Below are 27,975 nucleotides of genomic sequence, written 5' to 3' on the forward strand. Positions count from 1 at the left end.
AAGGCAAGCCATACAATAAAGTGGTTGACTGAAGAGAGGCCCCATTATTTTCTTTTTAGCAAGCTTTCCACAAAAACAGATGGGGAAGTGCTGAAGGTGTGAATAAGAAATCAGCGGATGAGTTGTGACCTCATTTATTTCTGCCTCCTCCTGACTTAAAATAGAAACTTATAGGGGTCCCCCCGCAATAGTCATTATTAGAGAGTTGTAATCATATATATGGGTATATAGCCAATTTTTCTTTACAGACATCATCTTCATATGAAGAAGTATAAACCCAAACTACATTAAAACTTTAACCTCACTCATTAGCTATAAACACACAAAAGTGTTGGACTTTTTGAGTATGATTAATGCCACCAGATTGTATACTTAAAAATGTTAAAACAATAGATCTTATGTTGTATATATTTTACCACAATTTAAAAAAAAAAAAAGTGTTGGACTGAGCACAGAACACAAACTAAAAGCTTCTTTAAAAAAAATCTACTTCTTTCCCAACAACACATAGTATCAAAAAGTCTGTCAAAAAATTTTCACACCAATAACTTTGTTTTTCTCCTCATCTGAGTCTTACTTTCTGTCTAATGCCTTGTATAAATCCTACCCTCCAAAATCCTTTTCTACTCTGATTTTCATTAGCTGAAGAATGAAATACATAAGTAAACAGTTGGAAAGAGCATGTTCGGGTGTGAGGGTTGCTTTGAAAATTAGTTAACCAGGTTGCTGTCTTCCTTGTTCTATTTTTCATTTTTTGGTCTGCCTTTGTCTTTGTCACTCTCTGTTAAGTCTTCTGAAGGGTGGAAAAAAAATGAAAGGCAATGACATTTCAAAGTCATGAAGGTGTTACTTGTTAGATGTGATATTAGAGTTCAGTAGAGAAAATATTTTGAACACGGTAAAATAAATTGTGCTTTCAGTTATCTGGAAATTAATTTTTCCAAGTCATAATACCTTGTGGCAAATTAGCTGTGCCCTCAATTAACACACACTCTTGTTGCCTGGAAGTTGATGGGCCACCAGAGGACATTCTGGATAAAGGATACAACAAGTCAAATCCTATCAGAGTAGACTCTGAGAGGTTATCCAAATTACATTTGTTTATAAAAATGAGTTGCTTGCTATTTGAAATGTGGAGACTTTTTTGTTACAGAGTTTCTTGTGAGGATACTATTTTTGTCTGTTTTGTTTTGTGGCAGATGTTATTGATTTTAATGAGGTCTGCCCCATAAGGTGATGTATAAGAACTTAGCTACTCTGTCCCTTCACACCATAAGATCGGAGCCAGGATTAGCATATTAATATAGGAACTTTTCCCTCATTGGTAAAAAAATGAAGACTCACTTATTATTTATGAAGCATTTTGAAAATCTGAAACCCCTGGTAGGGAATAGGTGTCATAATAATATTTAACTTGGCACTTACAAATAAGAAATCTTTAAGAGGTTAGAGAAAGATAAGTGACAAGTAGGGATAATGGCAATCAGGACAGAATGTCAGTCATCTGAAATACCGTAAAGAATAGTAATAATACCTTACGTTTGTAAAACACTTCGGAGTTTACACAGCACTTTCACAGAAGTGATTTTCATAATCAACATGGAAGTCAGAGGGCCAGTGTTAATCACAGAATTTTGGCGATAGGTGAGGATTTAGAAGTTATCTAGCCTGACGTCCACTTCAGCACTTGGTGCCCTTCCCAGCCTCACTGCAAGCCGTCACGCTGCGTAGGCTCGAGGGCCTGCAGTGACAAGTTCTCCTAACTGTTGAGGCAGCTCTCCCAATCTCCATGTAGCTCTGACGGCTCGAAACACTCACTTGTATTGAGCTGAAATCTGTCAGCCTGTAGCGTCTGCCTATTAGTCCTAGTTCTACCCTCAAGGTCACTCAGAACTAGACTACTGCCTCTTCCACTTGACAACCCTTCAGATACTGCTATCGTGTCTCTTCAGAGTCTTTTGTTCTTCAAGCAAAATAGCTCCAGTTTCTTTAACTGTCCCTCACAGTAGCTTACTTTTAAAAATCTTTATCATCCCGGTGCCTCTCTTCTGAATATGTTCAAGTTTAACTATACCTATTAAAGTGTAGCGCTTAGGAGGAAAGGCTGATAGCCCAGAGCAAAGCAAGCCTGTCACCTTCCCCACTGAAGACAGTAGAACCTATCAATGTAGCCTACCTTCGTGGGAATTTCGGTAGTCGTTATCATAGCTGTCACTCACCTCGACCTTACTGTTTACCAAGATCTCAAGTCTTTTTTTTTAAAACTTCTGACAGATTCTGTGTTAAACCAATCTCTTCAGTCTGTGCTTGAAGTTGACTTTTTAAAAACAAGGCAGAGGACCATATGTTTTTTCCTATTAAATATTTTGTTAGATGTAGCTTGTCTCTCCAGCCTCTCAGCAAGCTCTCTGTCATATCCCTGGAAGACTTTGTACAGCCTCCTTGTTCTGTGTAAGTCTATAGTAGCTGCCCCATTACCAGTAGGATGTTGCCAGCCTTCATAATACACATCTTCCACCCTGGGTGGGGAATTGATCTGTTTGCTACCAATTCCTTTTCTATTTCTTCTCCAAAATGTCAAACCTAACCCAGCTCATTCAATCAGCGAATATGTAATGGCTGGCACAGCATAAGACCAGTATATGATGAGTATACACTGGTGGACAAAAGAGGCATGGTCCCTGTTCTCATGCAAGAGGTTACCCAGCTGAAGGGCCAGATAATAAGCAAGTAATCAAACAACTAAGTACAAATGGTGCTAAATATTATTTAGTTAATGAAGAGGGAAATAGGATGAGGTGGGCAAAGAAGGAAAGAAATCCCACAACAGGGTAACCCTGAATTCTACTGTGTAGCTCTTAGAAGTCAGAATTTCTTTTTGTCTGACTCTGGGTTGGCATTTTCCACTCCCCTTTCTGTCAACTCTTATATTCATGTCCTTATGCCTCATCAAAATCTTATGCCTTTGGCTCCTTTATGTGTTATTTATTTCTTCTTCTAATTCTGAGAAATCCCTATGATGGCTTTACTTGGATTTAGCAAAGGTCAATACAGGAAGAGACTGACAAATTGGTAGTTCGTAGACTCTGCTGATCTCATGGACCGTGAAGCTCTTGTGATCTCTGTAACTCTTGACTCTCAATTCAGGTAGCTCTGTTTCTGTCTTGCTGTACCTCCTATAACTGTGTGACTGAACCTGAGTTCACAGTCCGTTCCTCCCAGAAGGAAGATATCTGGGCAGGAAGTCTAAACACCAGAGGTTATCATAAAATTTTTTTTTTTTTTTTTTGCCTGTTCTTTGTATATCTGGCAACCCTCTATATCAGTCAGAATAGGCTAGATTATGCCAGTAACAAACAACTTCCAGAGCTTAAAATGATCAGGGGTTATTTCTTGCTTACTCTACAAGTTCATCATGGATTGGTCAGGGAACTCTTCTCTGTCATCCTCATTCAGAGTCCCAATTAGCTATTCCATCTCCATGCTTCCATGATTACCAAGGCAAGAAAAAGGAGGATATTGTGACTTGTGCATTGGCTTTAGCACTTTTTCCCAGAAGTAACATACTTTACTTTTGTTCACATTTTATTGGCCACAGAAGTTCTGTGGCTACCTCTAATGTCAAGGGAACAAAGTGCAATGTCATCTTGTGCCTGGAAGAGGAAGAACACTAAATATTTGGTGAACTGCATTAATGACTATACATCCTGAAATGATTAACCTAGAATGAAACTTGTATTACCCTCTTCTTATATTTTTTTCGGTAGGGAATGGTGGTAATGCAGATGCAGGATATGTTAAATGTCTATACTCATTGCCTCAAGTCAGTTTCGACTCATAGCAACCCTATAGCATAGCGTAGAACTGCCCCATAGGGTTTCCAAGGAGCAGCTGGTGGACTCGAACTGCCGACCTTTTGTAGCAGCAGAAGCTTGTAACCACTGTGAGCTCAGCTGCTAACCAAGAGGTCGGCAGTTTGAGTCCACCAGCTGTTCCTTGGAAACTCTATGGGACAGTTCTACTCTGTCCTATAGGGTCACTATGAGTTGGAATCAACTCCAGGGCAATGGGTTTAGTCTGAATTCATATATACCATATTTAAGGGTTTTGATCCAAAATATGTAATGAAATTGTGACTTCAGTTTCTGAGGTTAATTATATGATTTTCTCTCTTTATCTATATATTATTTAATACATTTCCTAATATTGGACCAGCTCAACATTGCTAAAGTAAATCGCACTTGGTCATAATGTGTTACTCTTTTTATTGTATTACTGGATTCCACTTGCTAATATATTGTGGATTTAGTTTACTGATATTCATTCTATAACAAATTTGAAGATGGAAGGAATATACAGAGTCACTGTACCAAAAAGAATTGGTCGACGTTCAAGCATTTCAGGAGGTATCATATGATCAAGAACCAATGGTATTGAAGGAAGAAGTCCAAGCTGCATTGAAGGTGTTGGGGAGAAACAGGGGTCCAGGAATTGACAGAATACTAATTGAGATGTTTCAACAAATGAAGGCATTGCTCGATGCGCTTACTTGTCTATGCCAAGAAATTTGGAAGACAGCTACCTGGCCAGCTGACTGGAAGAGATCCTTATTTGCGCCCATTCCAAAGAAAGGTGATCCAACAGAATGCAGAAATTATCGAACAATATGATTAATATCACACAGAAGTAAAATTTTGCTGAAGATCATTCAAAAGCAGTTGCAGTAGTAAGTATATCAACAGGGAACTGCCAGAAATTCAAGCCAGGTTGAGAAGAGTATGTGGAACAAGGGATATCATTGCTGATGTCAGATGGATCTTGGCTGAAAGCAGAGAATACCAGAAAGATGTTTACTTGTAATTTATTGACTATGCAAAGACATTCAACTGCGTGAATCATAACAAATTATGAATAACATTGTAAAGAATGAGAATTCCAGTACACTTAGTTTGGCTCATGTGGAACCTGTACTTAGACCAAGAGGGAGTTGTACAAACAGGGCAAGGGGATACTGTGTGGTTTAAAATCAAGAAAAATGTGCATCAAGATTTCATCCTTTCACCATACTTATTCAATCTGTATGCTGAGTAAATAATCCGAGAAACTGGACTATATGAAGAACCGGGCATCAGGATTGGAGGAAGACTCATTAACAACCTGTGTTATGCAGATGACACAACTTTGCTTGCTGAAAGTGAAGAGGACTTGAGGCACTTACTGATGAAGATCAAAGACTACAGCCTTCAGTTGAATTACACCTAATATAAAGCAAAGATATCACCTTGAGGACTAAGGTGCACCTGACGCAAGCAATGGTGTTTTCAATCACCTCATACGCATGTGAAAGCTGGACAATGACTAAGGAAGACGGAAGAAGAATTGACACCTTTGAATTGTGGGGTTAGAGAACATTGAATATACCATGGACTGCCAAAAGAACGAACAAATCGGTCTTGGAAGAAGTACAGCTAGAATGCTCCTTAGATGCGAGGATGGCGAGACTACGTCCCACGTACTTTGGACATGTTATCAGGAGGGATCAGACCCTGGAGAAGGACATCATGCTTTGTAAAGTAGAGGATCAACAAAAAGGAGGAAGACCCTCAACGAGATGGATTGACACAGTGGCTGCAACAGCGGGCTTAAGCATAACAACAATTGTGAGGATGGCATAGGACCAGGCAGTGTCTTGTTCTGTTGCGAGTCAGAAGCAACTTAACGGCACCAAACAATAACTGTTTCTGATATTTTTTAAATAAAGTTTTGCTTTAAAGTTTTATTATTTTGTTCATTTGTAAGTTTTTTTTATTCATTTTCTGTTTTAATTGGATGTGTAATTCATTTATTTCCATGCTTCCTTATAACTTTAATAATGATGATGATTGATTAAAGGCACCATCATGTACAGTCAGAGTCCAACTTCTTTTTACTGTACTTTAAGAATACAACATGCTACATACAGATGGTTGCACAGAGCAAGAGACTGAACAGTATTCTCCCATGGGTGAGATTTTATTTTTCTCTTCTATTTCTTTCCTAATCTGTGCAAGTTCATGTTTCATATTTTTTGTCATCTTGCCTTGCCCAGTTTTCCATGAGTTCTTATATTTCTGTTTTGACTTCTTGTTTTATAGAGTTGATGGCTTCATTGTGTATTTTTAAAAATTTGTGATGAGCTACTGAGTCGTACTTAACATTTGCTCAATAGCAGCCTTTTTCACATGGTTATCCTTTATCTGCTATTGCCTTGTTCTTCTGTCCCCCTTCTCCTCTTTTTGGTAGTAACTTAGTATACATCTAACACTGGTCACTTTTAGATTATCTCTCATATTTGAATGAGATGAGTTCTTCCTGAATTAGAAGTTTACTAGAGGTTCTGTGAAAGAAGAACCCATGTTGTTGTGTTCCAGGTTAACTTATATGAGTGAGTTCTTAGCCATTACTTCTTGCCAGCCAACAGAGATCAGTAACTGTAGGATGCTCAAAATGCAGAATTCCTCCCTGCTAACCTGCCTAACCCTGGTGGTGTGGTGGTTAAGAGTTTGGCTACTAACCAAAAAGTCAGCAGTTTGAATCCACCAGCTGCTTCTTGGAAACCCTGTAGGGCAGTTCTACTTTGCCCTATAAAGTCTCTGAGTTAGAATTGACTCGACAGCAATGGGTTTGGGGTTTTTTTGGTACCTTGCCTCACTGATAGATTGCTTTTTCTACAATTGGTAACATGTCTGTATGTATTGGCATTCAACTTACCTCCCCAACTTTACCCTGGTGCCAAACTGGATCTAGAGCACTTCCTACCACCGGCCCATGCAATCCATTCTAGTGTTTCAAACAAAGCACTGGTGTAGTTGCCTCATGTCGTGGCCTCTGATTTGGAGGACTGGGTCTGCTCTGAAATCTTTAGTCATAGGTATCTCCTCTAAACCTCTTACCCACCCCGTTTGACTTTCACTGAATTTGGCAACTTTTCTTATGTATTATGGTTTTAGATTACAAAAATATTCCCAGTTTTCTTGAAGATGTGTTTCATCATTCTATTATTTGTCATCCCTTTTTGTTTTGAGGTTATTTCTGAAAGAAAGCAGGACTATCTTTGTTCTGCCATTTAACCACAATCTCATCTAAATACTTAGAATGTTTATTGGCAAGAACAATTATAAATAGTTACATGAATGTGTGATTTGATTTTCTCATTCTTAACAAAATTGGGTCTTTAGGAAACAAATTTGGCAGGGAATTGTTTGGCTCACTTTCCTATGCTAAAATTGGTTTCCAAAAATGAAAGTGATGGCAGGAGTTGCAGTCCCAAAATTGGAGAGTTGAAGATTGAATTCCAAAACCATTCTCTGATTTCAAACTTTATGAATACGAGCCAACATTGTTTAGTTCACTTTTCTAAATTAATATTGAATGTGAATTAAGAGCTACAATTGGAAAATATTAATCTGTACTATACTGTGGTACTGAAAACTAAATATAATATTGGAGTATCAGAACTTTGTAAGTATCTACGGTATATTTACCCTAAAAATAAAAATCATCATACTCACTTTCGTAAGTACCTACATTTGTGAAGAGGTATTTTCCATTATGCAAATGAATAACTAACCATTAGTCTCAGTGAAAGGAATCAAGACTGAATTTAAAACCTCACATTATGATATAAAATGTAAGACCAGCTATTGAAACCCAGATAAAAAAAAAAGAAAGAAAGAAATATAGACAGGTTTTCATTTCTAAATCAAAGGAGTAATTGATGAGGAATTAGAATTTTAGTCATTATCTTTATTTTTCAATTTATTTCTTTCATCAGTTTTGAATTTAAAATCTATTTTCCAGTATCATGCATATTTATTTAATTTATGTGCTCGCATCATTGTTCAGTGAAAACAAAGTTTACTTCTATTTCTGGCAGCTGATTTTTCTTACACCTGGATGGACTGCCTCATTTATTCCATTCATTCCTTGCTTTTAAGCTTGACTCCTGGTGTAAAGAGGTATTCCTCAGGGTCTGATACTTTCTTCTCAACTATGGCAACCAGCCTGCCTTCTACCCACACTTAATTTTCCTAAAAAAATCTGTAGTTTTAATTATGGTATTAATATTCACCTGGATCGGTTAGAGATTGAGTTTAGTCACATTATAAAGAAAATTCAAATGATGATGTCTGAACAAGATAAACCAAACCAAACTTGCTGCTGTCAAGTCGATTCCAACTCATAGGACCCTATAGGACAGAGTAGAACTGCCCCATAGGGTTTCCAAGGAGCGCCTGGTGGATTCAAACCGCTGACCTTTTGGTTAGCAGTCAGGCTCTTAACCACTGCGCCACCAGGGCTCCTTGAACAAGATAGGGGTTTATTTTTCTCCCATTGTAATAAAAAGCCTGAAGGAGACAGTAGCTCCACAGTGTCACCAGGAGCTAAGCATCTTCCTACTTTCTACTAGCTTAACATTTCTATGTCTCTCCATCGCCACTGCCCTTGTTAAAGCCTTCATCAGGCCTGAAATACTGTTTAACTACTTCCTCACTCATCACCTCCCTTGGAGTTATTTTCTCACTTTACATTACTATCACTCATCTTTCTAAAATTCAAATTCAAAAGTAATCATGCCACTCCCTTACAAAAAAAAAAAAAAAAACTTTTGATAGTAACTATTGTTTTAGCATAAACTCAGTAGTCCTCAGCCTAAAACACAGAGTTCTTTGTAATCTAGTCCCAACCTACTTTATCAGTCTCCCCTGACACCTCCTTGTTATTGCTGTTAGGTGCTATTGAGTCGATTTTGATACATAGCGACCCCGACTCATAGCAATCCCATGTGACAGAGTAGAACTGCCCATAGGGTTTCTAGGCTGTAATCTTATGAAAACAGACTGCCAGGTCTTCCTCACGTGAAGCAGCTGGGTGGGTTGGAACCGCCAACCTTTCGGTTAGCAGCCCAGCGTTTAACCATTGTGCCACCAGGGCTCCTTAACACCTCCTGGCTGTACTCTTTATTTTACACACCCTGAACTTCTCACTATTCTCTAAGCATGCCTTAGTCTTTGGTAACTTGATATCACTAGGTATTTTATATATTAATCTATTCATTCCTCTTATCAATTCTAAATCAATTGAAAAAAGAAATGGGAGTCAGCTATGGATTAAAATATCAGGGTTTTTTTTTTTTTTTTTTTTCTGCTTTTTGTGTGTTTGTTAGTTGGTTGGTTTTTTGCTAGAAAAGCTGTCTCTGACCTGAAATTAGAAGCAAGATTATCATTTCCCTACCCCAAATCAAGTTTAGATGTTGGGACTCATAAATGAAGGAAAAGTCAGATCTACAGAGCAAACCCTAAACCAGCATATCAGTTGGATTTGGTTCAGCTGAATGGGATTCAATACCCTAATATTACAGTGACTTAAATAATAAAGTAGGTATTTCAGAACTGGTGTACGTTTCCACAGTGCCATCAGGGACCCATTCTCCTATTTCTACTCCATTATGCTTAGCACTTGGCTTTCATCCTTGAGATCATCTCATGGTCCAAGATAATTACTAGGGCTCCAGCTATTACATTTACATTGCAGGCAGCAAGAAAGAGGTTGTGAGGAAACTTCCCAGAAGTTCCATTTACATATCACTGGCCACAACTTTTCACATGGTTACACCTAGCTTCAAGGGAGCCTAAAAATATAGTCTTACTTCAAGCAGCAGATTGCCCAGCCAAAAACTAGTAATCTGGTATGGAAGAAAAGGGAGAATAAACATTTAGATAGGTAACTAGTAGCTTGCTGCAGTCAGCTAACTGCACAGTCTTGGCCTCCCTGCCCCCACCGAGCTCAGGAAGCCAGGTTTGCACACCATGCAGCACAGCAGCAGCGGAGAGCATGAGTCCAAAGAAAGCCAAGGGGGCACTGAATGCACGCTCCTGGTGTTCTTTCCAAAACTCACAGATTAGGTAAATCACTGCTACCCCTGTAGGGAGGAAGAAGAACAGGTGCTAAGTGGGACCAGAAGCATTCCTGGAATACTGCTGCCTCCTTTGAAGTGGAACAGAAACCCACTGATGGAAGCAGGAGAGGGGGCAGGGTTCACCATAACTGCACCTTTGCCAGGTCTTTCTTCTGCTGGACCTATACCGTCTTTCCCAGCACTTCTACCTCATAAATGCCGAATCATCCTCTAATTCCAAGATGATTTGTCACCTTCCCTTTGTCACCTTTCATGACCCACGTTCTGACCCCCAACAGGTCCCTGTTCTTCCATATCAGTGTGTTCAGGCTAAACAGAGCATTTATCACATCACACTGTTAGAACTTCTTTTATATACCTGTTTCTCCTTCTTTCTCTCACATAAATGCACTAAACTGTGCAGATTTTAAGGGCAGAAGCTTTGTTTTATTAATCTTTGCATTTCAGCCCCTCCTATAGTACCTGAGACTTAAGAGGCACTCAAGTGTTTACCAAATTAATAATGCTGAGAATTACCTCCTTTCCTAGTCTTCCTGTTTTCTAGATGACGAAACTGAGATTTTGAGAGGTTGTGTGGCTCAGTAAATAGTAAAAAGAATGGACATCTATGCTCATTAAAAGCTGATTGCATTCTAGGCACTTTCGTAAGTATATTTATAGATAGTATTGTCCTTACTTCTCATGCCAGCCCTGTGAGGTACATATCATTTTCCTCATTTTACTCTGAGACACACGGTAATTTTCTAATGCTACAAAACTGGGAAGTGGCAGAGCTGGGATTTGAACCTAGATCTTTTCTTACTTCAGTTCCTATGTCAGCATCACTGGGACTAGGGCAGAGCTGGGACTAGACTCAGATCTAACTCTCCCGCTGACCCAAAGAGATTTGAATTTGATCGTCTTTCATTTCCTGCTTTATTGGGATGCGATAATCATTTAATAGTGCTTATTAAAACCAGGCGTCCTTGTTAGGGATAGACATGCCTTTTTGGGTTGTTATTTTCCCAGTAATGAGATTGCACATCTGCTCAAACCCATCCTTATCGTCTTGTCTAGGACGCCAACAACTACTTACAACCACAGTTGGAAGAAAAATCAGAAAGTTAATCTGCTCATTCAAACACGTTAAAATTTCCCCCAGGGAACTTAATGGTCATATGGGTTTAATGCTTATCAGAGAAGAACACCCCCAGGAGGGCACTATTGTTTAGTTTAACATTTGGTTCTTAGGATGTTTAAAGCCAGTTCTTTTTGTATCACAAGAAGTGAGACTTCATATATTTGGGGGTTGTTTGTTTGGCTTGGACGAGAAAACGGGGAGCCAGGATGAAATGGAGTGTTACCCAGTCACTCCCTGTCTTAGTCATCTAGTACTGCTATAACAGAAGTATTACAAGTGGATGGCTTTAACAAACAGAAGTTTATTCTCTCACAGTCTAGAAGGCAGGAAGTCCAAATTCAGGGTGCCAGCTCCAGGGGACAGCTTTCTCTCTCTGTCAGCTCTGGGGGAAGGTCCTTGTCATCAATCTTCCCTGGTTGAGGAGCTTCTCAGTGCAGGCACCCCAGGTCCAAAGGATGCGCTATTCTCCTGGCTCTTGTTTCTTGGTGGTATGAGGTCCCCATGTCTCTCTGCTTGCTTCTCTCTTTTATATTTCAAAAGAGATTGATTAAGACATAACCTAATCTCTTAGATTGAATTCTTCCTCGTTAACATAATTGCTTCTAAGCCTGCCTCATTAACATCATAGAGATAGGATTTACAACACATAGGAAAATCATATCAGATGACAAAATGGTAGACAGCCACACAATACGGGGAATCATGGCTTAGCCAAGTTGACACACGTTTTTGGGGTACAAAATTTAATCCATGACACTCCCCTTTAAGAGAAGATTCATGTGTGCTTTCCTAATTCAATACATTTAACAGAAAACTGCACATTCATCACATAAGACTTCTACCCAAGTGGCTAGCCACACTTCTGCAGTTATCTGAGAAAAAGAGAACTTCTGTGATCCTTGGTATCCTAACACAGAAAGTTCATGGTGTATTTCCATCATGTGCCCTGGGTTCTTGAGATCTGATCCTTTGGATCAGAGCATATTGTCCTTTGGGCATTCCACTTTTCCTGGGCTCTAACTTGTAGCAGGAGTTCCTGGGTGGTGCAAATGGTTAACTTACTCAGTTGCAACTGAAAGGATTGAGGTTCTTCGAGTCTACTCAGAGGAGCCTCAGAAGAAGGGCCTGGTGATCTACTTTTGAAAAGTCAGCCACTGAAAACCCTATGGAGCACAGTTCTACTCTGATACACATGGGGTTGCCATGAGTCTGAGTTAACTCAACGGCAACTGGTTTTAAGTTGTAGCAAGGATGTCATCATAGGCCTAACAAGTGGAGAGAAAGTGAATGGGGAGGATGTAGCAGGGATGCCACTGAAACATCATCTTACATGATCAAGCCATTTAATTTACATGAAGATGGGGCACAGGCACGTTTGCTATATTAGGTATTTGTTAAATACAGAAAGAAATACATGTTATATTGAAACCAAGCACGTAAAAAGAAAAAAAAGTATTCATTGAGTTGATTCTGACTCATAGTGACCCTATGGGACATAGTAGAACTGCCCCATAGGGTTTCCAAGGAGCAGCTGGTAGATTTGAACTGCCAACCTTTTGGTTAGCAGCCTGAGCTTTTAACCACTGTGCCACCAGGGCTCCACCCAGTATACACACACACACGCACAAATGGGTCACAACCTGAAGTGTTAGATGAAGCAGTATTTGGTGATTAACAGTACAGGCTATAGAGTCAGACCTGAAACCAAGCTCCTGGTCCCATCTGAACCTCCTCCAGATTTTCTGAAAACCTGCAGATCACATCACACATTTAAAGTTGTTATCTAAAATTTGTATCCCAAAATTTAAATACTCACAAAGACTGTAATTTCCAGTTTGTTGTGCATATGCTTTAAATATATTTTTGTCAAAATCTTGAAGCCACAGATTTAGCTCATTCGAATTCGTAGAAACTGTCCATTATATAACCTAATTGTCAAAGCTGTTCCTCACTATCTCACCCAGCAAGCTAATCAGACTTAACTCTCTGTCAGAAAAGAAGTCAGTCTTCATTTTGCAATTCAAATAAACATAATAATACACCATCCTCCCAACCCTGACAACCATCCTACTTCTGAATTTTAATTCTAAGAGACAGAAATAGATGAGTAAGTGAGAGGGGCAAAAGCCTTGCCATGAGTCTGTGCCTGGTTGAAATAAGGCACTGTTCCCAAGAGACCTTCCCTCAGGAGAGAGGCTTTCTCAAATTATCCCTTGACTTAGAGGCTGAGAGTTTTTATGTCCCAGGGCAAAGCGCTATCAAAGGTTTGAGATGGATGAGAAATACATCTTTCATTTGTAAAGTGAGAAAAGAACAACTGTGAAGGGAGAAGTAAGAAAGGAGAACTAGACCTAAGACCCCTGACACTTTTCTCAGCTAGGTAAGTTTTGGGAAGAAGTACATATGGAACTTGAGGATCTGAAAACTGAGTCTCCGTAATTATGCCTTGAACCCTTGGAAAGTTTGCAAGTACCCCCAGTACTTGAACACTGTCCTAAGCCTTCAGTATCCTCATCTGTAAAACGCAAATACTATTAGTACTTACCTTCAAAGACGGTTATGAGGAATAATCAAAATGATCCAAATAAAGCACTTAATGAAGTCCTGGGTGCATAAAAAGCAACCGCTATATGTTCACTGACCTGCCTGTCAGTTTGTTGTACTGTGGTGGCTTGTACGTTTCTAGGACTCTGGAAGCTATGCCCCTGTATTTCGAAGACTAACAGTCACCTATGATAGACAGTTTTAATGGACCTTCCAGGCTAAGACAGACTAGGAAGAAAGGCCTGGCGATCTACTTCCAAAAATCAGCCAATGAAAACCTTACAGATCACAACAGAACATTGTTAGATATAGTGCTGGAAGATGCAAACATATCAACAATCATGAAGATAGAGCAGGACTGGGCAGCATTTCGTTCTGTTATACAAAGGGTCACCATGAGTTGGAGTTAACTCCATGGCAACTAACACAATAACCTATGTTTGATATTGTTGTTGCTGTTGTTTTCGACCCCGCTCCTCACTAACAATGTCATTTCTCGTTGGACTAAGTAATCCTCAGGCCCATCTCTAACATTTGTGGGCCCCAGCCCGCATGTCCAGGCTCCATCCACACCCCCACAACCAGCTGCCCCTTGGCCACTCTTAGGCCTGAGACCCACATCTGGTAAAAAGTTCTATTCTCAGGAGGACAGACTTGGATAAGATGCCCTCATGCTCCCGGAAGCTGGACACAGCCATCTGGGCAGGAAATTCAGGGCTCTGGCTTTCTGGAGCTTGCTCTAGAAAGTGGTAGGTGCAGTTCTGGTGGGCATATCCTCTTGGCCCAGCAGATTTCTTGCTGAGACAGAGGAGAGAAGGAGCCATATGAAGCACAGCCCAGAGCTGCCCAGAGCAGTGGCCCCTCCTGCGTGGGTCTAAGAATCTTACCTCAGGGTTGTTGTAAGAATCAGTTGAGATAGTATGTGTGAATGTGCTTTGAATGTAAGATTTTAATAGTATCTTGATGGCCATGATCCCAAATTTGGTTCAAGTGTGCCCCCTCAAGCAAAATAATGTAAACCATAAAAGAGGACAGGTTGCTAAAGAGGCTTTTCTTCAGGTGTTCTCACAAACAGACTGTAACCCCTTGCTTATGTTTTAGGCGCTGGCTTTCAGGCCTCGGGATACAACTTCAACACCTATGACTGGAGGAGTCCGAAACAGAGAGGCAGTTTGTCCCCGGTCACCAAACCGCGAAGCCAGACCTACCCAGATGTGGGGCTGAGTAATGAAGACTGGGACCGGTCCACAGCCAGTAGGTAAGATTCTCATCTACTGCTGCCATGTCAAAGATGACTTTTTGGTAATTTAGGCCCGATCTGAACTTCCTGACTCCCAGGGGCACAGATTGTTGGCATGGGCTTCTTGAAGCTGCCATCACTGCCCATCCTGGCCATGTGGCAGGAATCTAAAACTTGCGCCTGCCTGCAGCCTGGGCGCCACCACACACAAGGCAAGAGTTGGGTGCCCCTAATGAAATAGTAGTAGCACTTGGCAAAATAGACTTCTGTAATCTGTGTGTCCTCACTTTGTGACAACTAGCCCGCTTTCCTCTCTCTTAGAAGGTAGTTTCACGTTAAAAACCCATTGCTGTCGAGTCGATTCCGACTCATAGAGACCCTATAGGACAGAGTAGATCTGCCCCATAGGGTTTTCAAGGAGTGGCTGGTAGATTTGAACTGCCGACCTCTTGGTTAGCAGCCATTGCTCACTGTAGCTGTTACCCACTGCACCACCAGGGCTCCTAAGTTATGTTTAAAAGAAATAAATAAGGACACTTTGAAGGCCACATATTTTTAACTAAGAAGTATATTTTGGCATTTTGTTCCTTACCAGAATATTTTAAGGAAATTCATAAACAGTGATAGCAATAAATTGATTTACAATGATGCTTATCACAAGTGGAAAAAACAATTTTCTCTATCTTAGAGAAAATTTAGATTTAATCTTTCCCTGTAAGTATAGCAGCTGAAACATATTCCCACAGTGCCATGTGGGTACAGCTCATTCAGCAGTAGCCATGAATATTCTGAAATTCAGTTAGTAAGACCATGATCCATCTCTTTTTTCACAACACTCTGCCTTTCCTAAAGTAACCTTAAGGAACCCTGGTGGTGCAATGGTTAAGTAGCTTGGCTGCTAACTGAAAGGTTGGCAGTTCACACCCACCTAATGGCTCCTCAGCTCCTCAGGAGAAAAGACCTGGTGATCTGCTCCCCTAAAGACTAAAAACAAAACAAACTCCTTGCCCTCAAGTCAATTCCGACTCCTATCGACTCTATAGAATGGATTAGAACTGCCCATAGGGTTTCCAAGGCTGAAATCTTTATGGAAGCAGACTGCCACATCTTTCTCCCACAGAATAGCTGGCGGGTTTGAACTGCCAACCTTTCGGTTAGCAGCAGAGCACTTTAACCACTGTACCACCAAGGCTTCTTCCCTAGAAATTACAGCCTAAGAAACCCTATGGGACAGCTCTACTCTGTCACATTGGGCGACTGTGAGTCGAAAATCAACTCAATGACACGCGACAGCAAAGCATCGTTATGTTGGACCTGGCTTTACTTGGAGTCCACAGTGGGAAGAAAGCCAGATCCAGAATAAATCTCTATTTTGTGTGTGAGGTGAAGGAGAGAGATTCTGGACACAGGAAAAAGAAAATCATGTTTGGAAAGTTCTTAACCTGACTGTGCTTCTTGACGACAGTTTTGCAGGGGCTCCTGACAGTGCTGAGGCGGAGCAAGAGGAGAATTTCTGGTCTCAAGCACTGGAGGATTTAGAAACCTGTGGACAATCGGGAATTCTGAGAGAACTTGAGGTAGCCTCAGCCCTGCTACTTAATTTTATTGTTTCTACATTCATTTTTTATTTTGGTCCTTTTTAGTTTGCATTTATCACACCAATTCATTTAAAAGCTTTAACCCCTTTCCACAGGAGAAAGCTGACAGGCGTCTGTCTTTGAGAAACATGACTCTCTTGGTACCTACCCTTTATGTTTATATTTTTGCTTGTGAAGCTGCCTCTCCTCCCCCCTTGCCTCTGGAAAGCTATTTGATTTTATATAATGCAGTTGAAAGTATTTACTTCCCCATTTCCACCTCCCAAGCTTACTGACTTGTGGCTTCTGCCATTGCTCCCTGCTAACCCTGACTGTACCTGACTGTTTCCCACCAAACCGCTAAGGAGCAAGCTAAGTGTCCCAGCAGTGACGCATCTCATTCTCTTAGTTGCTTTAGAAAGGATTCTTTGGCATGTTTTCATTTGTACCTGGTATAGAAATTAATTTGATCGTTAAGAGGAACATAAGAGGAAATTTCATTTGTTTTGCCCTTAACGTAAATGCCAGTGTAGCTGGTGAAAAAGGCTGGTCTAATTTATCAGCAGCCAAAATATTACCTAGTACTTCCCTGTTAATTGCAAATCCTGATTCCATATTATAATTTAGTGTGAATTCAAGGAGGACTGAGATGGAGTGTAATAGCTGAACTCCTGGTGGGTTCTTTAGTCAAAGCCATGAATTTGCTGACAGAATTCACACTTTGGTCTGGGAAGTCCTGGACGGTTTCCTTTTATGTTCTTTTAAATTTTCTCAGCTGTAAAAAATAAAGTGGCAAAAATCTCATTTTTATTTTGATGTCATATGGGGTCCCCAAGTCACCATCAGGAATGTGAATGGCATAACTGGGTGAAACTCTTGCAATTCTAAAATGATTACTCATCTTTATGTTATTTTGCTTCTCAATTGCATGTGTGGATATTTTATGTGATTCTAATGTTTGTGAATCCGCAAAGAGAATTATAAAGAAAAATAGTAGTTTGAATTTGTAAACATCATAGTCTTACCTGGCATGAATTTCAGCTTCAGAGCACAGTTAAAGGACCCGGAGATGGATAATGCTACAAAACTTAAATACATCAAGATGTTAGTGATTGATGCCTTTTTATGCAAGTTTCAAAAAGAGTAAAATGTTTTAAGTATCAGATGGCTTATTTAAGCTTTTACCACTTCCTTTATGTAGACTGATCAGGAAAAGAGGCCCAAACTGAAAAATGAGCACAATTCATAATTCCTGAACATACCCCTGCTTTTGAAGGCATGTTCTGGCTTGTATGCCTTTTTCATTTTATATTCTGATACTTATCTTTTGAAGCTATTCTTCTCATAGCTTCTTTTACATAACGTAGAAAGATGATGTAGAAAGTAATACGATGAGGTTATGTTTTCACCCAGAAATTGAATTGTCTTCATGAAAACAACATCCATCAGCATAGAAATTAAGTTGCAACAACCTATAAGTTTTCTCTAACCTAGTTTGAGGCAGATGTGGTCCTTGAAAATTATAAATGTAGAAAGGAAATGGGTTGAATTTATAAACCAAAGAGAAATTAAAGTCCTCAGCGAGGACGAATGACTGACAAATTTATAAATAAGTTAGTCTTACTTATAATTTTATCACAGAGAATATTCATTATTAGTTTAAATGAACTCCAACGCCTTGATTGAAAATGTTATTATGTAAAAAAAAATATTATTGGAGCTAGATTTCTACACATGAAATTTATATCCAGTACAGTATTAAAAATTAAAGCCCATTATAACAGTAATAAATGCAGAAGATTAGCTAAGACCAAAAATGATTAGAATTGGCATGAAAATGAATTAATTTAGTTATTTTCCCCACTGCTAGCAATAATTTCAATTCAACTTTAGCACTGAAAATGCGTAGTTTTCACAAAGAAGAAAAATTCTAACTGTAAGACTGGGCAAGTTACTTAACTTCTCTTAGCAGATATTGCTTCTTTTCTAAAATATTGAGAGTATAATGAGCTAATGCTCACATGACATTTAACATAGTACATGGCACTTAATAAATGTTCAGTGAAAATTAGCTCTATTATTATTTTTACCATTTCTTGATTAATGAGCAAGGATTTGATTATTGTTTGGTTAATATAATATAGAAGCAAGTTTCTATCAGAGAACTCTAAGTTGCCTTCAAAAGAACATATATTTATGAATTATGAAAACAGGCTATGCATACTATGCCAAAGTAAATCCTAGATAATTTGAACTTATTATTTTTAACCTTTTATTATAGTTTTTATATTTATATTTGTTTTAATTTTTATATGCCTTTATAGATACCACTAATTCACTTGAAGTTCACATTTAACGAAGCAATCAAGCCATGCTTTGAAAGCTTGAACTAAAAGGTTCCATCATAACCCTTTCTAGATCAGTTTGTAACTTCTTCTGTAGTTGCTAAGACTTATTCAGCTGAACTGTGGTCTCCAAGATGTAGTAATCAAGTGTTTTACTTTCAAAGTGTTTCCTGCTGGTCTTATGAGAGATGAATGTAGAAAATAGATATTAACAAAAAAATAATTAATTTAAGTAGGTGAAAACAATAGATGATGGTCACCACAGAAAGAAAACAATCATTTTAAGTTACAATGGATTAAATAAAGAAATGATGTATGTGAGTAAGTGCCATTAAACAAACAAAAAAAGTTCCATAACACCAGCAAAGCTAGTAATTGAAAGATTTCAATAAACTTAAAAAGGGGGTTTATCTGAAATAAACCGTAATATAGATAACCTCTACATTTGTTTAAATACTAAGTTGAACTATATGAAATTGTTGATACTCCATAGTTTTCTTGACCTACTAAAAAGGCAGTTTTGTATGGTTCAACCTAAGACCGAAAAGCAATATAGCTTGGTAGTCAAAAGCAGGGGTTCTGGTATCAGATTGCTAGGGTTCCAATCCCAGACTCTGGGGCAAGTTGCTTAACTTATTATGCAGGCATTCCTTTCATTAACTGAAATGAAAGGTATAATAATTGTAATATCTACTATATAGCGTTAGCATAAGTAATAAATGATATTCTACACATACATACACCTACGTATGGTACTTAGCGCATTAATACTCAATGATCCATAAGGTTTTTTTTTACAGTAATAGCTTTTGCTTTTAAAATGATCAGGGAGATAACTGATCTAGTCAGGATATTGATATTTATTAATTGTGTTTTGTTTTCAACAGACTTAGATTTATGTCCATGTATGCCAATACCTGGCTGTCATTCAGATCTTATTAGTGACATGTGTATAGCTGAACACCAAGGGAATCTTGGAATTATGAAATCTCAGAGACATGACAAATGGAAATGCCACTCACTTTGCAGTGTGCCCCTAATAGTTTAGATAGTACATTTGACTGGTTTACTAGCTGTGTGACCTTAGGTAAGTCAACATCTTTGTGCCTTGGTTTCCTCACCTTTAAATTAGGAGGAATAACAGTGGCTACTTCATGGAGTTGTTGTGAGGCTTAAATAAGTGAACGCATTCAAATTATTCAGCAAATGAAGTTTTCTGTTATTAATTGCATCAGTATTAATATAAACAAGTAGATTGTGTAGCCAGTCACAGAACATGGAACTTGTTTTCTGTTCTCATAATTTAAGTCATATTCACTGATGTTAGTTTTATACAACTATCACATCTAGGACCACAGAGCTAGCTATAGTCATTATTTTCAAAATTTTAACATCTTCTAACCATGAGAAATGAATATCCCCAACATGATATTGCTTTCAAATCCTTTTTATGTTTCAGTTCTGAAACTCGGCCATATTTGAGATCTAATCTTGCCATTCCTTCCGTTATTTAGGGAACATATTTGAAACTGGGTCCCCTGAGTGGCGCAAACAGTTAGGCACTCGACTACTAGCCAAAAGGTTGATGGTTCAAAACCACCCAGAGGCACCTGACAGACCTAGCAATCTGCTTCATAAAGGTCATAGCCTTGAAAACCCTGCTCTGCACACATGAGGTCACCATGAGTCAGAATCAGCTTGACAGCAACTAGCAACAACAACGACAAAAACATTTGAAACTGAGAAAACTTCCCATTTCAATGGTATAATTCAATCCAAGTCTTCACAGCTTTTTAGCAAAGGATTGAATCTAATAACGAATATTTTTTAACTTCTCTGTCGATCTTATACAATGGCTATTTCTAAGACACACTGACGTGCACCAAATGATGTGGAGGCCTAATGATCTACAGACTTCTGGGGCAGGCCACTTGGCCGAAGGAAAGACAATATACAAGTGCTCAGCAGGCAGCACTGGGGAGAATCCCTCTCTTTGTATCAATAACTCCCTCCCAGCCAAGTGTTAGCTTCAGCTGGAGCTGGAGGCAGCATTGCAAATAGAGACAGCTTGGTCCCCATTGAGAAGTTCTTAATTTCCGTAAGATATGTTGAAGGTGGCCTCATGAATTCCATCTGTTAGGGCCTGCTCTATGGAAAGGTAATGCTTGAAATGTAGATTGCAGTAAGCAAATGTTAGAGCTTTTCAATTTGCCTCCAAACTGCCAGGGGTGGTATTTGATTAAATAAATTCAATAGCTGAAGAACTTCAATTAGATTTGAGATGTGCATTATAAATGTCACTTGCAAAGCATTTCCACAGCCTTTCATTGTTCAATTAGTACATCCATTCTCCGACCTTTGGTTATGCCCTGAAGAGACTGTATTTTGACTGGGCAAAGGGAGAAATGTGCTTAATGTTGAACAATCAGACCCTTTCTTTAGTCCGTGGCTTAATTGTTTCTGAAAATTGTCAATGCCACAGGCAACAATCATGTCGGGGAGCACAATGAGTTTGAATCACGAGGCCCCAACACCTCGCAGTCAGCTGGGGCGACAGGCCAGCTTCCAGGAACGGAGCACCTCTCGGCCACACTATAGCCAAACGACTCGGAGCAACACCCTGCCCTCAGATGTGGGCAGGAAGTCTGTAACCCTGAGAAAAATGAAGCAAGAAATAAAGGGTATCATGCCCCCAACTCCTGTGGAGCTGCACAAGGTCAGTAAGCTTTCTTCTGTTTCCTTGGGGTCAATTTTAATAGTCATTCTGCACGGTGCGAACATCCAGATGCAAGGATGGTAATGACATTTTCCTACGTGCTCAGCCAAAGAAAGAAGCCAGAGCTTCACAGCAGATCTGTAAAGACCCTCTTGTTCTCAAAACATGATCTCTAGGAGGTTATTCTGGAAAACACTGTCAATTGTCTTTCAAGCAATGTATTTACCAAAAATAGATAAAAAAAAGATGGACCAAATCTTATTTTAAAATTTTAAGATTCCAGTGTCACCTGGAGCTTTGAGGCATTGGTCTATTATTCTATAAAACTTTATTGGAAGAAGGGGATGATTTTTCTGAACATTATAATATATTCACTGAAAGGGAGATTTCCAGTTCAATGTGGGAAGGCTTAAGTCTTAGTTAAAGACTTAATCAGTAGAAGGTTATGTTATTCAGGGGACACGAAGGTCTCTTTGAGACAGAGACATAATTTAGATGTCTTGGGCCAGGACAGAGTAAGCCCTGCCTATGTTCCTTGCTTCTGTATAACATGTGGATACTTGCCTCGCTTTAATGCATAGAAGAAAACCCACAGTTCCAGTTCCACAGAGAGCTGAATGGTGGAAGAGCTGGCAGAGTGTAAACAAGGCTCATGGCAGAGGCCTGGTGGCGCAGTGGTTAAGCGTTCAGCTGCTAACCAAAAGGTTGACAGTTCAAATCCACCAGCCGCTCCTTGGAAACCCTATGGGGCAGTCTGCTGTGTCCTACAGGGTCGCTATGAGTCAGAATTGACTTCATGGCAATGGGTTATAAAAGTGACAGTGTTTGTGGAACCCTGGAAACCCTATGGTGTTGCTACGAGTCAGAATCGACTCAATGGCAGTGGGTTTTTTTCTTTCTGGGCCAAGGAGAGCAGTGGTTGGGAAGTGTCTTAGTTTTTCTTTTCTATAGCTAATGCTTTACGTTCTGGTAATACATAAGGATTTATAGATAGTAACGATTCCACCCCACTTTTCTTGAGAACCAAGACCTTCTCTGCAGTTAATACCAGAGATTAGTTGTCTTACCTAGAAGAAGAAATAAATGTCAGACTGAGAGAAGGTAATAGTCAAGCTATTCCCTTTTCCTGTTTCAATTTCCCTAACTACCATATATAATCTGGCTATTTATTTCACAGCCAACAATGGATATGTTGAAAGAAAGCATAGTATGGGAGATTCAGCTCTAATAACAGTATTCCCATCCTGGGTTTATCCTTTCACCACTCATTCATTCATTATTTCACTTAGGATTGGATTGTACATTTATTCACTCAAAGAACATGTTGTACATCCTCAGGGAACTCAAAGTCTAGTGGGGAGACAGTCTGGGAAACTGTAGGAAGACGTGGGATAAGTACAATGATAGAAGTAAGCCCAGGCTGTTTTGGGGACACGGAGAGTGGCCTGGAACCCCCCAGGGAGGGGACAAGAAAGGCTTCCTAGAAGTAGGCATTGACCATGCAGAGGAAGGTGGAAGATAGGAGGGCATTCCAAGCACAGAAAGAAGCAAGTACAAAGGGGCATCAAAGACTGGGGTACATTGGGGGAATGCACATATTCCAACATGACTGGAGCTTAGAATTTAAGCTGAAGCCCTGTGCACAGAGGCTAGAGAGAGCATGGTTTATGAAGAGTGTGATGGGCCATGGTGATTAAAAGCATGGGTTCTGAAGCCAGATTGCCTGAGTTCATTTCCTGGTTCTACCAAATATCAGCTAGGTGCCCTTCAGCAAGTCGCTTAGCCTCCCCATGTCTCATTTCTGTACCTGTGAAGTGAGGGTAGTAATGGTACCCAGTTCCTTGGGATGTGGTGAGGATTAAACTAATTAACACCTACAAAGAGCTTTGGAGCCCTGGTGGCGCAGTGGTTAACCGTTCGGCTCCTTGGAAACCCTAGAGGCAATTCTACTCTGTCCTGTAGGGTCACTATGAGTCAGAATCGACTTGACAGCAATGAGTTTGGTTTTTGGTTTATAAAGAGCTTAGGAGTCCTGGTGGTACAGTGGTTAAAGCAGTTGGCTGCTCACTGGAAGGTCAGTAGTTCAAACCTACCAGCCACTCCACAGGAGAAAGATACAAGCAGTCTGCTTCTGTAAAGATTTCAGCCTTGGAAGCCCTATGGGGCAGTTGTACTCTGTCCCATAGGGTTGCTATGAGTCAGAATCAACTCAATGGCAATGGTTTGGTTTGGTTTGGTTTGATAAAGAGCTTAGAAAAGGGCAGAACAAAGTTGATGCTTGATAAATGTTAGCTGCTATTTTTATGATGATGATGATTTATTAACAAGTTTGGATGTTAGAGTGAAAGCTAGGAATCACATTAAAGCACTTTAAGAAGAGGAGAGAGATTCTCAGATTTGTGTTTTTAAAGTATGTATTGGGAGCAAGGAGACTGGAGGCAGAAAGACTAATTCTATGAATGTAGGCATTTACATCTTGCCTCAGTTCAAAAAGAATGTGAGGACCCGAGAGTATGGTCCCCAGACACCCTTTTAGCTCAGTAATGAAGTCACTCCTGAGGTTCACCTTTCAGCCAAAGATTAGACAGACCCATAAAACAAAATGAGACTAAAGGGGCACACCAGCCCAGGGCAAGGAAACTAAATGTTCTGGAGAACTCAGTAAAGGTTCATCACAAAAAAAAAAAATTGTATGGAATTAGGTATAGGTCAACTAGAAAAGAGTGAAAAACTATAAAAAAAAAAAGAAAAAAATCAGAAGGATTGTACATTCAAATTGCTTTGCAAGTATCTTTAAGTCCTCACTAGATTTTAAAGAATCCCAAAGTGTAAATTGTAGATAATGGATTATGGATGAATTTATTAGAAAAAGACTGTTTATAACTCCAGCCAAATTTCCTTCAGCTCACCAGGCATTTATTAAGCTCTTGACTATACCTGAGTGCTCTGCTGTGCCCGGGAGGCAGGGTGGAGAAGGCACAGTACATACCATCATGGGTCTGGACCAGAGAAGGAAGACATTCCATGTTTGTCTTGCTAGCCACAGGTTGGGACAGCAGACTTAAAGAAAAGCAAAGAGGTTTCTGACATTTTAGGGCAAGGACCCAGATTTAACCTTATGCCACAGGTTGGCTTGTTCATCCAGATTACCCTGCATTGACATGTCCACTTGGTAAGCACCAGTCTCCCTGCCTGTCACATGTCCTAATTGACAAACACCATTAGGAGTCAGGGCTAATTTTGCTGTGCCAAAAAGAGCCCTGGCCCCTCCCAGTTCCCTCAGTGTCTATGAACACTGTCTTTCTCCCCTCCCTAAAGCTTGTACTGCCCAGACAGAAAAGAGCACGCATGATAACCTACCTTGAGTGTCTAAAACCAAACTCGTTGCAGTTGAGTCGATTCCAACATCATGGTGACCGCATATGTTACAGAGTAGAACTGCTCCATAGGATTTTCTTGGCTGTAATCTTTATGGATGGTCCTTGGGTAGTGCAAATGGTTTGTGCTCAACTACTAACCTAAAGGTTGGTGGTTCAAACCCACCCAGTGGCACTGTGGAAGAAAGGCCTGGTGGGCTAGTTGTTATAGCTAAGGCTTACAAAAGGTGGCTGTGCTGAAAATCTTGTAAAAAATAAATAAATAAATAAAACGTATCATCTACTTACCAGCAAAATGAGTGACAGGAGATGGCCTGGTTGGAAGATTTGTGTAGCAGAGCGTGAACTGGGAGGCTACAAGCTCATCAACAAGGCAGGGCCAACGTGACCTACTCAACAGGATGCTTCTTTTTCCTTCACTTCTGGCATTTCCCCTCCATGGTGGCGATAAGTGTGTTTCCCGTGTAGCTTCACTTTTCTTCTGAATTGATCCTAAACAAAATAACACTTTCAGAAGTAGGAGATGTCCTATACATTATGAGACTCCTAACATGATCTAGTGAGGTGACGATATGGCAGAGAGGCCTGTGGTTTCGCCATGGAATTCTCCGAGTGATCTGTGCTCACATCTGGGGCATCTTTTCTTTTTTTAATGAACTCAGTTACTCGGACAGGCCATCCAAAAAGCTTGTTGTTAAATATCAAAAAACCAGATCCGTTGCTGTCAAGTTGATTCTGACTCATAGGGACCCTATAGGACAGAGTAGAACTGCCCTATACAGTTGCCAAGGAGTGGCTGGTGGATTTGAACCCTTGACCTTTTGGTTAGCAGCTGAGCTCTCATCACTACACCACCAGGGCTCCTGCTGGTAAACACACCCTCCAGTTTTGAAGTGCTCAAGAGGAGAAACAGCCTTAGAAAAGCCAATTATCTCAGAGCAAAGACCGGTCACTATGCTTGTGTCTTATGTGTGAGTGTCTTTTGAACACTGGAAGATAACCTGTCAAGGTGAAAAAGCACAGGGACTTGTGGTTGGAATTGAATTATCCTTGCACTGGGCTGCTACTGGAGCCCTGGTGGTGCAGTGGTTAAGAGCTCGGCTGCTAACCAAAAGGTTGGCAGTTCAAATCCACCGGCTGCTCCTTGGAAATCCTATGGGGCAGTTCTACTCTATCCTATAGGGTCGCTGTGAGTCAGAATCAACTCGATGGCAGTGGGTTTATTTTTGGAGGGTTGGGGGAAGAGGCTGCTACTAACCACTTGCCCTCAAGTCAACTCTGACCCGTGGCGACACCATGTATTTCAGAGTACAATTGTGCTCTGTAGGGTTTTCAATGGCTGATTTCAGAAATAGGTTACAAGGCCTTTCTTCTGAGGTGCCTCTGGGTGGATTCGAACCTCCAGCCTTTCAGTTAGCAGCCAGGCACATTAACCTTTGCACCACCCAGGGACTCCTGGGCTGCTACTAAGCCTGTACTAAACCTTTGTGGAAATTAGGAAAAGGCACTCTTTATGGGTGGTGGGGTAAGAAGGGGGTCAGAGAATTAGAAAACGCCCATTCCTCAAGCTGAAAATAACCCCAAGCCAGAGTTCACAGCTTGGCAAGCGGAGTGAGGACTGGATTTCAGTGCCCTGAGCTTCTTTGTCAGGCTTTTCGATATAGATGTAGTGGTGGAATTCCCAGAGGGCTGCAAAGACCAGAGTGGAGAGGCTGGGTGAGGTAAATCAGCACACCGCTCTGAACACACATAGTGTCATTTTCCTGTTGCTGCTTCTCTCATCACTGTTTCCCACTTGGCTGGTTATGTTTTCTGTTCATATCCAGGCCAGCACCCACAGATTCTTACTATTTTCACTAGAAGGTGGATCCAGAGGACATGAATGAATGGGCAAGGATTCATCCTCATTGCTGGGGAAGGGGGGGCATTCAATATCTTCAAAAAGAAAAAATAAAGTATTGGTTTATCTTCCAGTTTCTTGGGTTTCAACTTACTCTCCATTTGCCCCTCAATTTCCATCCATTCCTCCCAGCCCTTCCTTCTCTTCCTGTCTAGCTTAGCTCAGGAGGTCCCTAGCTCAGGTCAGAATCAAATGGTTTTGTTTTTTTCACATCATCTATTGTGTCTAAGGCTCAGTCAGGGTAGACTACAAGGTCTTCCTTCAAGTTCTCCACATTCATTCCTCAAGCCAAAAAGCTAGTTATCATTCCTGACACTTGAGGACAAACTTCCTTTTCTGGCTACAGGGACAGGGGAGAAGTTGGAGCTGGCGTGATAATTCGGTCATTTGGGGGAGTGGGGGGTTCCCTAGGTGGTGCAAATGGTTAAGCACTCAACTACTAGCCAAAAAGTTGGTTAGACCCTGGAGCTGCTGCATGTTATCTTTAAAACAAATTCTGGTTTGTACTACAGCTTATCATAGATTCTCTTTGCAGATAAGGAACCTGTGATCTTAGCTACAATTCACTGATAACTCTTCTTTCCCTTCTGAAGCTTAAATATCCTTTGGTATCCACTTAATTTATTTCTGAGATGAAGTCTAGCTTTACTTCTGTGCATAGTTTCAGGCAAAAGAATCTGTAGAATGGGACATTCCCCACATTCAGATTTCTTTTTAATCATATCTAAATTTCTTATTAACCTGCTATTCTTGATCTTCAATAAAATTATATTCCTTAATTGTAGGCAGCTATTTTTGATTCTTTTTTTTACATAAAGGTTTTTAGAATACTTCTCCTGGAACATTTGAGTCACTCATAAGGACCCCTTTATTTTATGCAGCTGCTTTTACTACCATCGACTTTACCCCCACACAAGTATGCAGTTTTGTTTTTCTTTTCCAATATATTTGAGTTTTTTAAGAGGGGAGCTCTTTGTTCTTCTTGATATGAAAAAATTGTTTTACTCCATGGAAGGAGTGTCATTTTCAGAATTTAATGCCAGCTTCTTTTGCAGTAATGGAGATATATACGTATTATTCTCACACATGTCTCTTGCTTTACTAAATATTTCGAGTTAGCCCTGAAGATCAAGCTAGTCCTCAAGATTGAGCCTAGACCTTCTCCTAATAGCCAGCATGCAATTGTGTTAGTGTGGAA

At 40.1% G+C, this 27,975-nt stretch overlaps 1 protein-coding gene across 2 annotated transcripts in view; it reads left to right on the top strand.

The window, feature by feature from the left end:
- GRIP1 (glutamate receptor interacting protein 1) overlaps positions 1-27,975 on the top strand; it is a 332,455-nt gene that overhangs the window by 286,474 nt on the left and 18,006 nt on the right. Inside the window, exons 19-22 of one of the 2 annotated variants that reach the window (XM_004381537.2) lie at positions 14,724-14,880; positions 16,328-16,439; positions 16,556-16,600; positions 21,267-21,500. In XM_004381537.2, the coding sequence (XP_004381594.1) occupies positions 14,724-14,880; positions 16,328-16,439; positions 16,556-16,600; positions 21,267-21,500 (548 nt within the window). The remainder of the gene's footprint in view (positions 1-14,723; positions 14,881-16,327; positions 16,440-16,555; positions 16,601-21,266; positions 21,501-27,975) is intronic. The other variant, XM_004381538.2, reaches the window with a different exon arrangement.

This window comes from Trichechus manatus, unplaced genomic scaffold (genome assembly GCF_000243295.1).
Source record: "Trichechus manatus latirostris isolate Lorelei unplaced genomic scaffold, TriManLat1.0 scaffold00086, whole genome shotgun sequence".
In the NCBI taxonomy this organism is placed as follows: domain Eukaryota; kingdom Metazoa; phylum Chordata; class Mammalia; order Sirenia; family Trichechidae; genus Trichechus; species Trichechus manatus.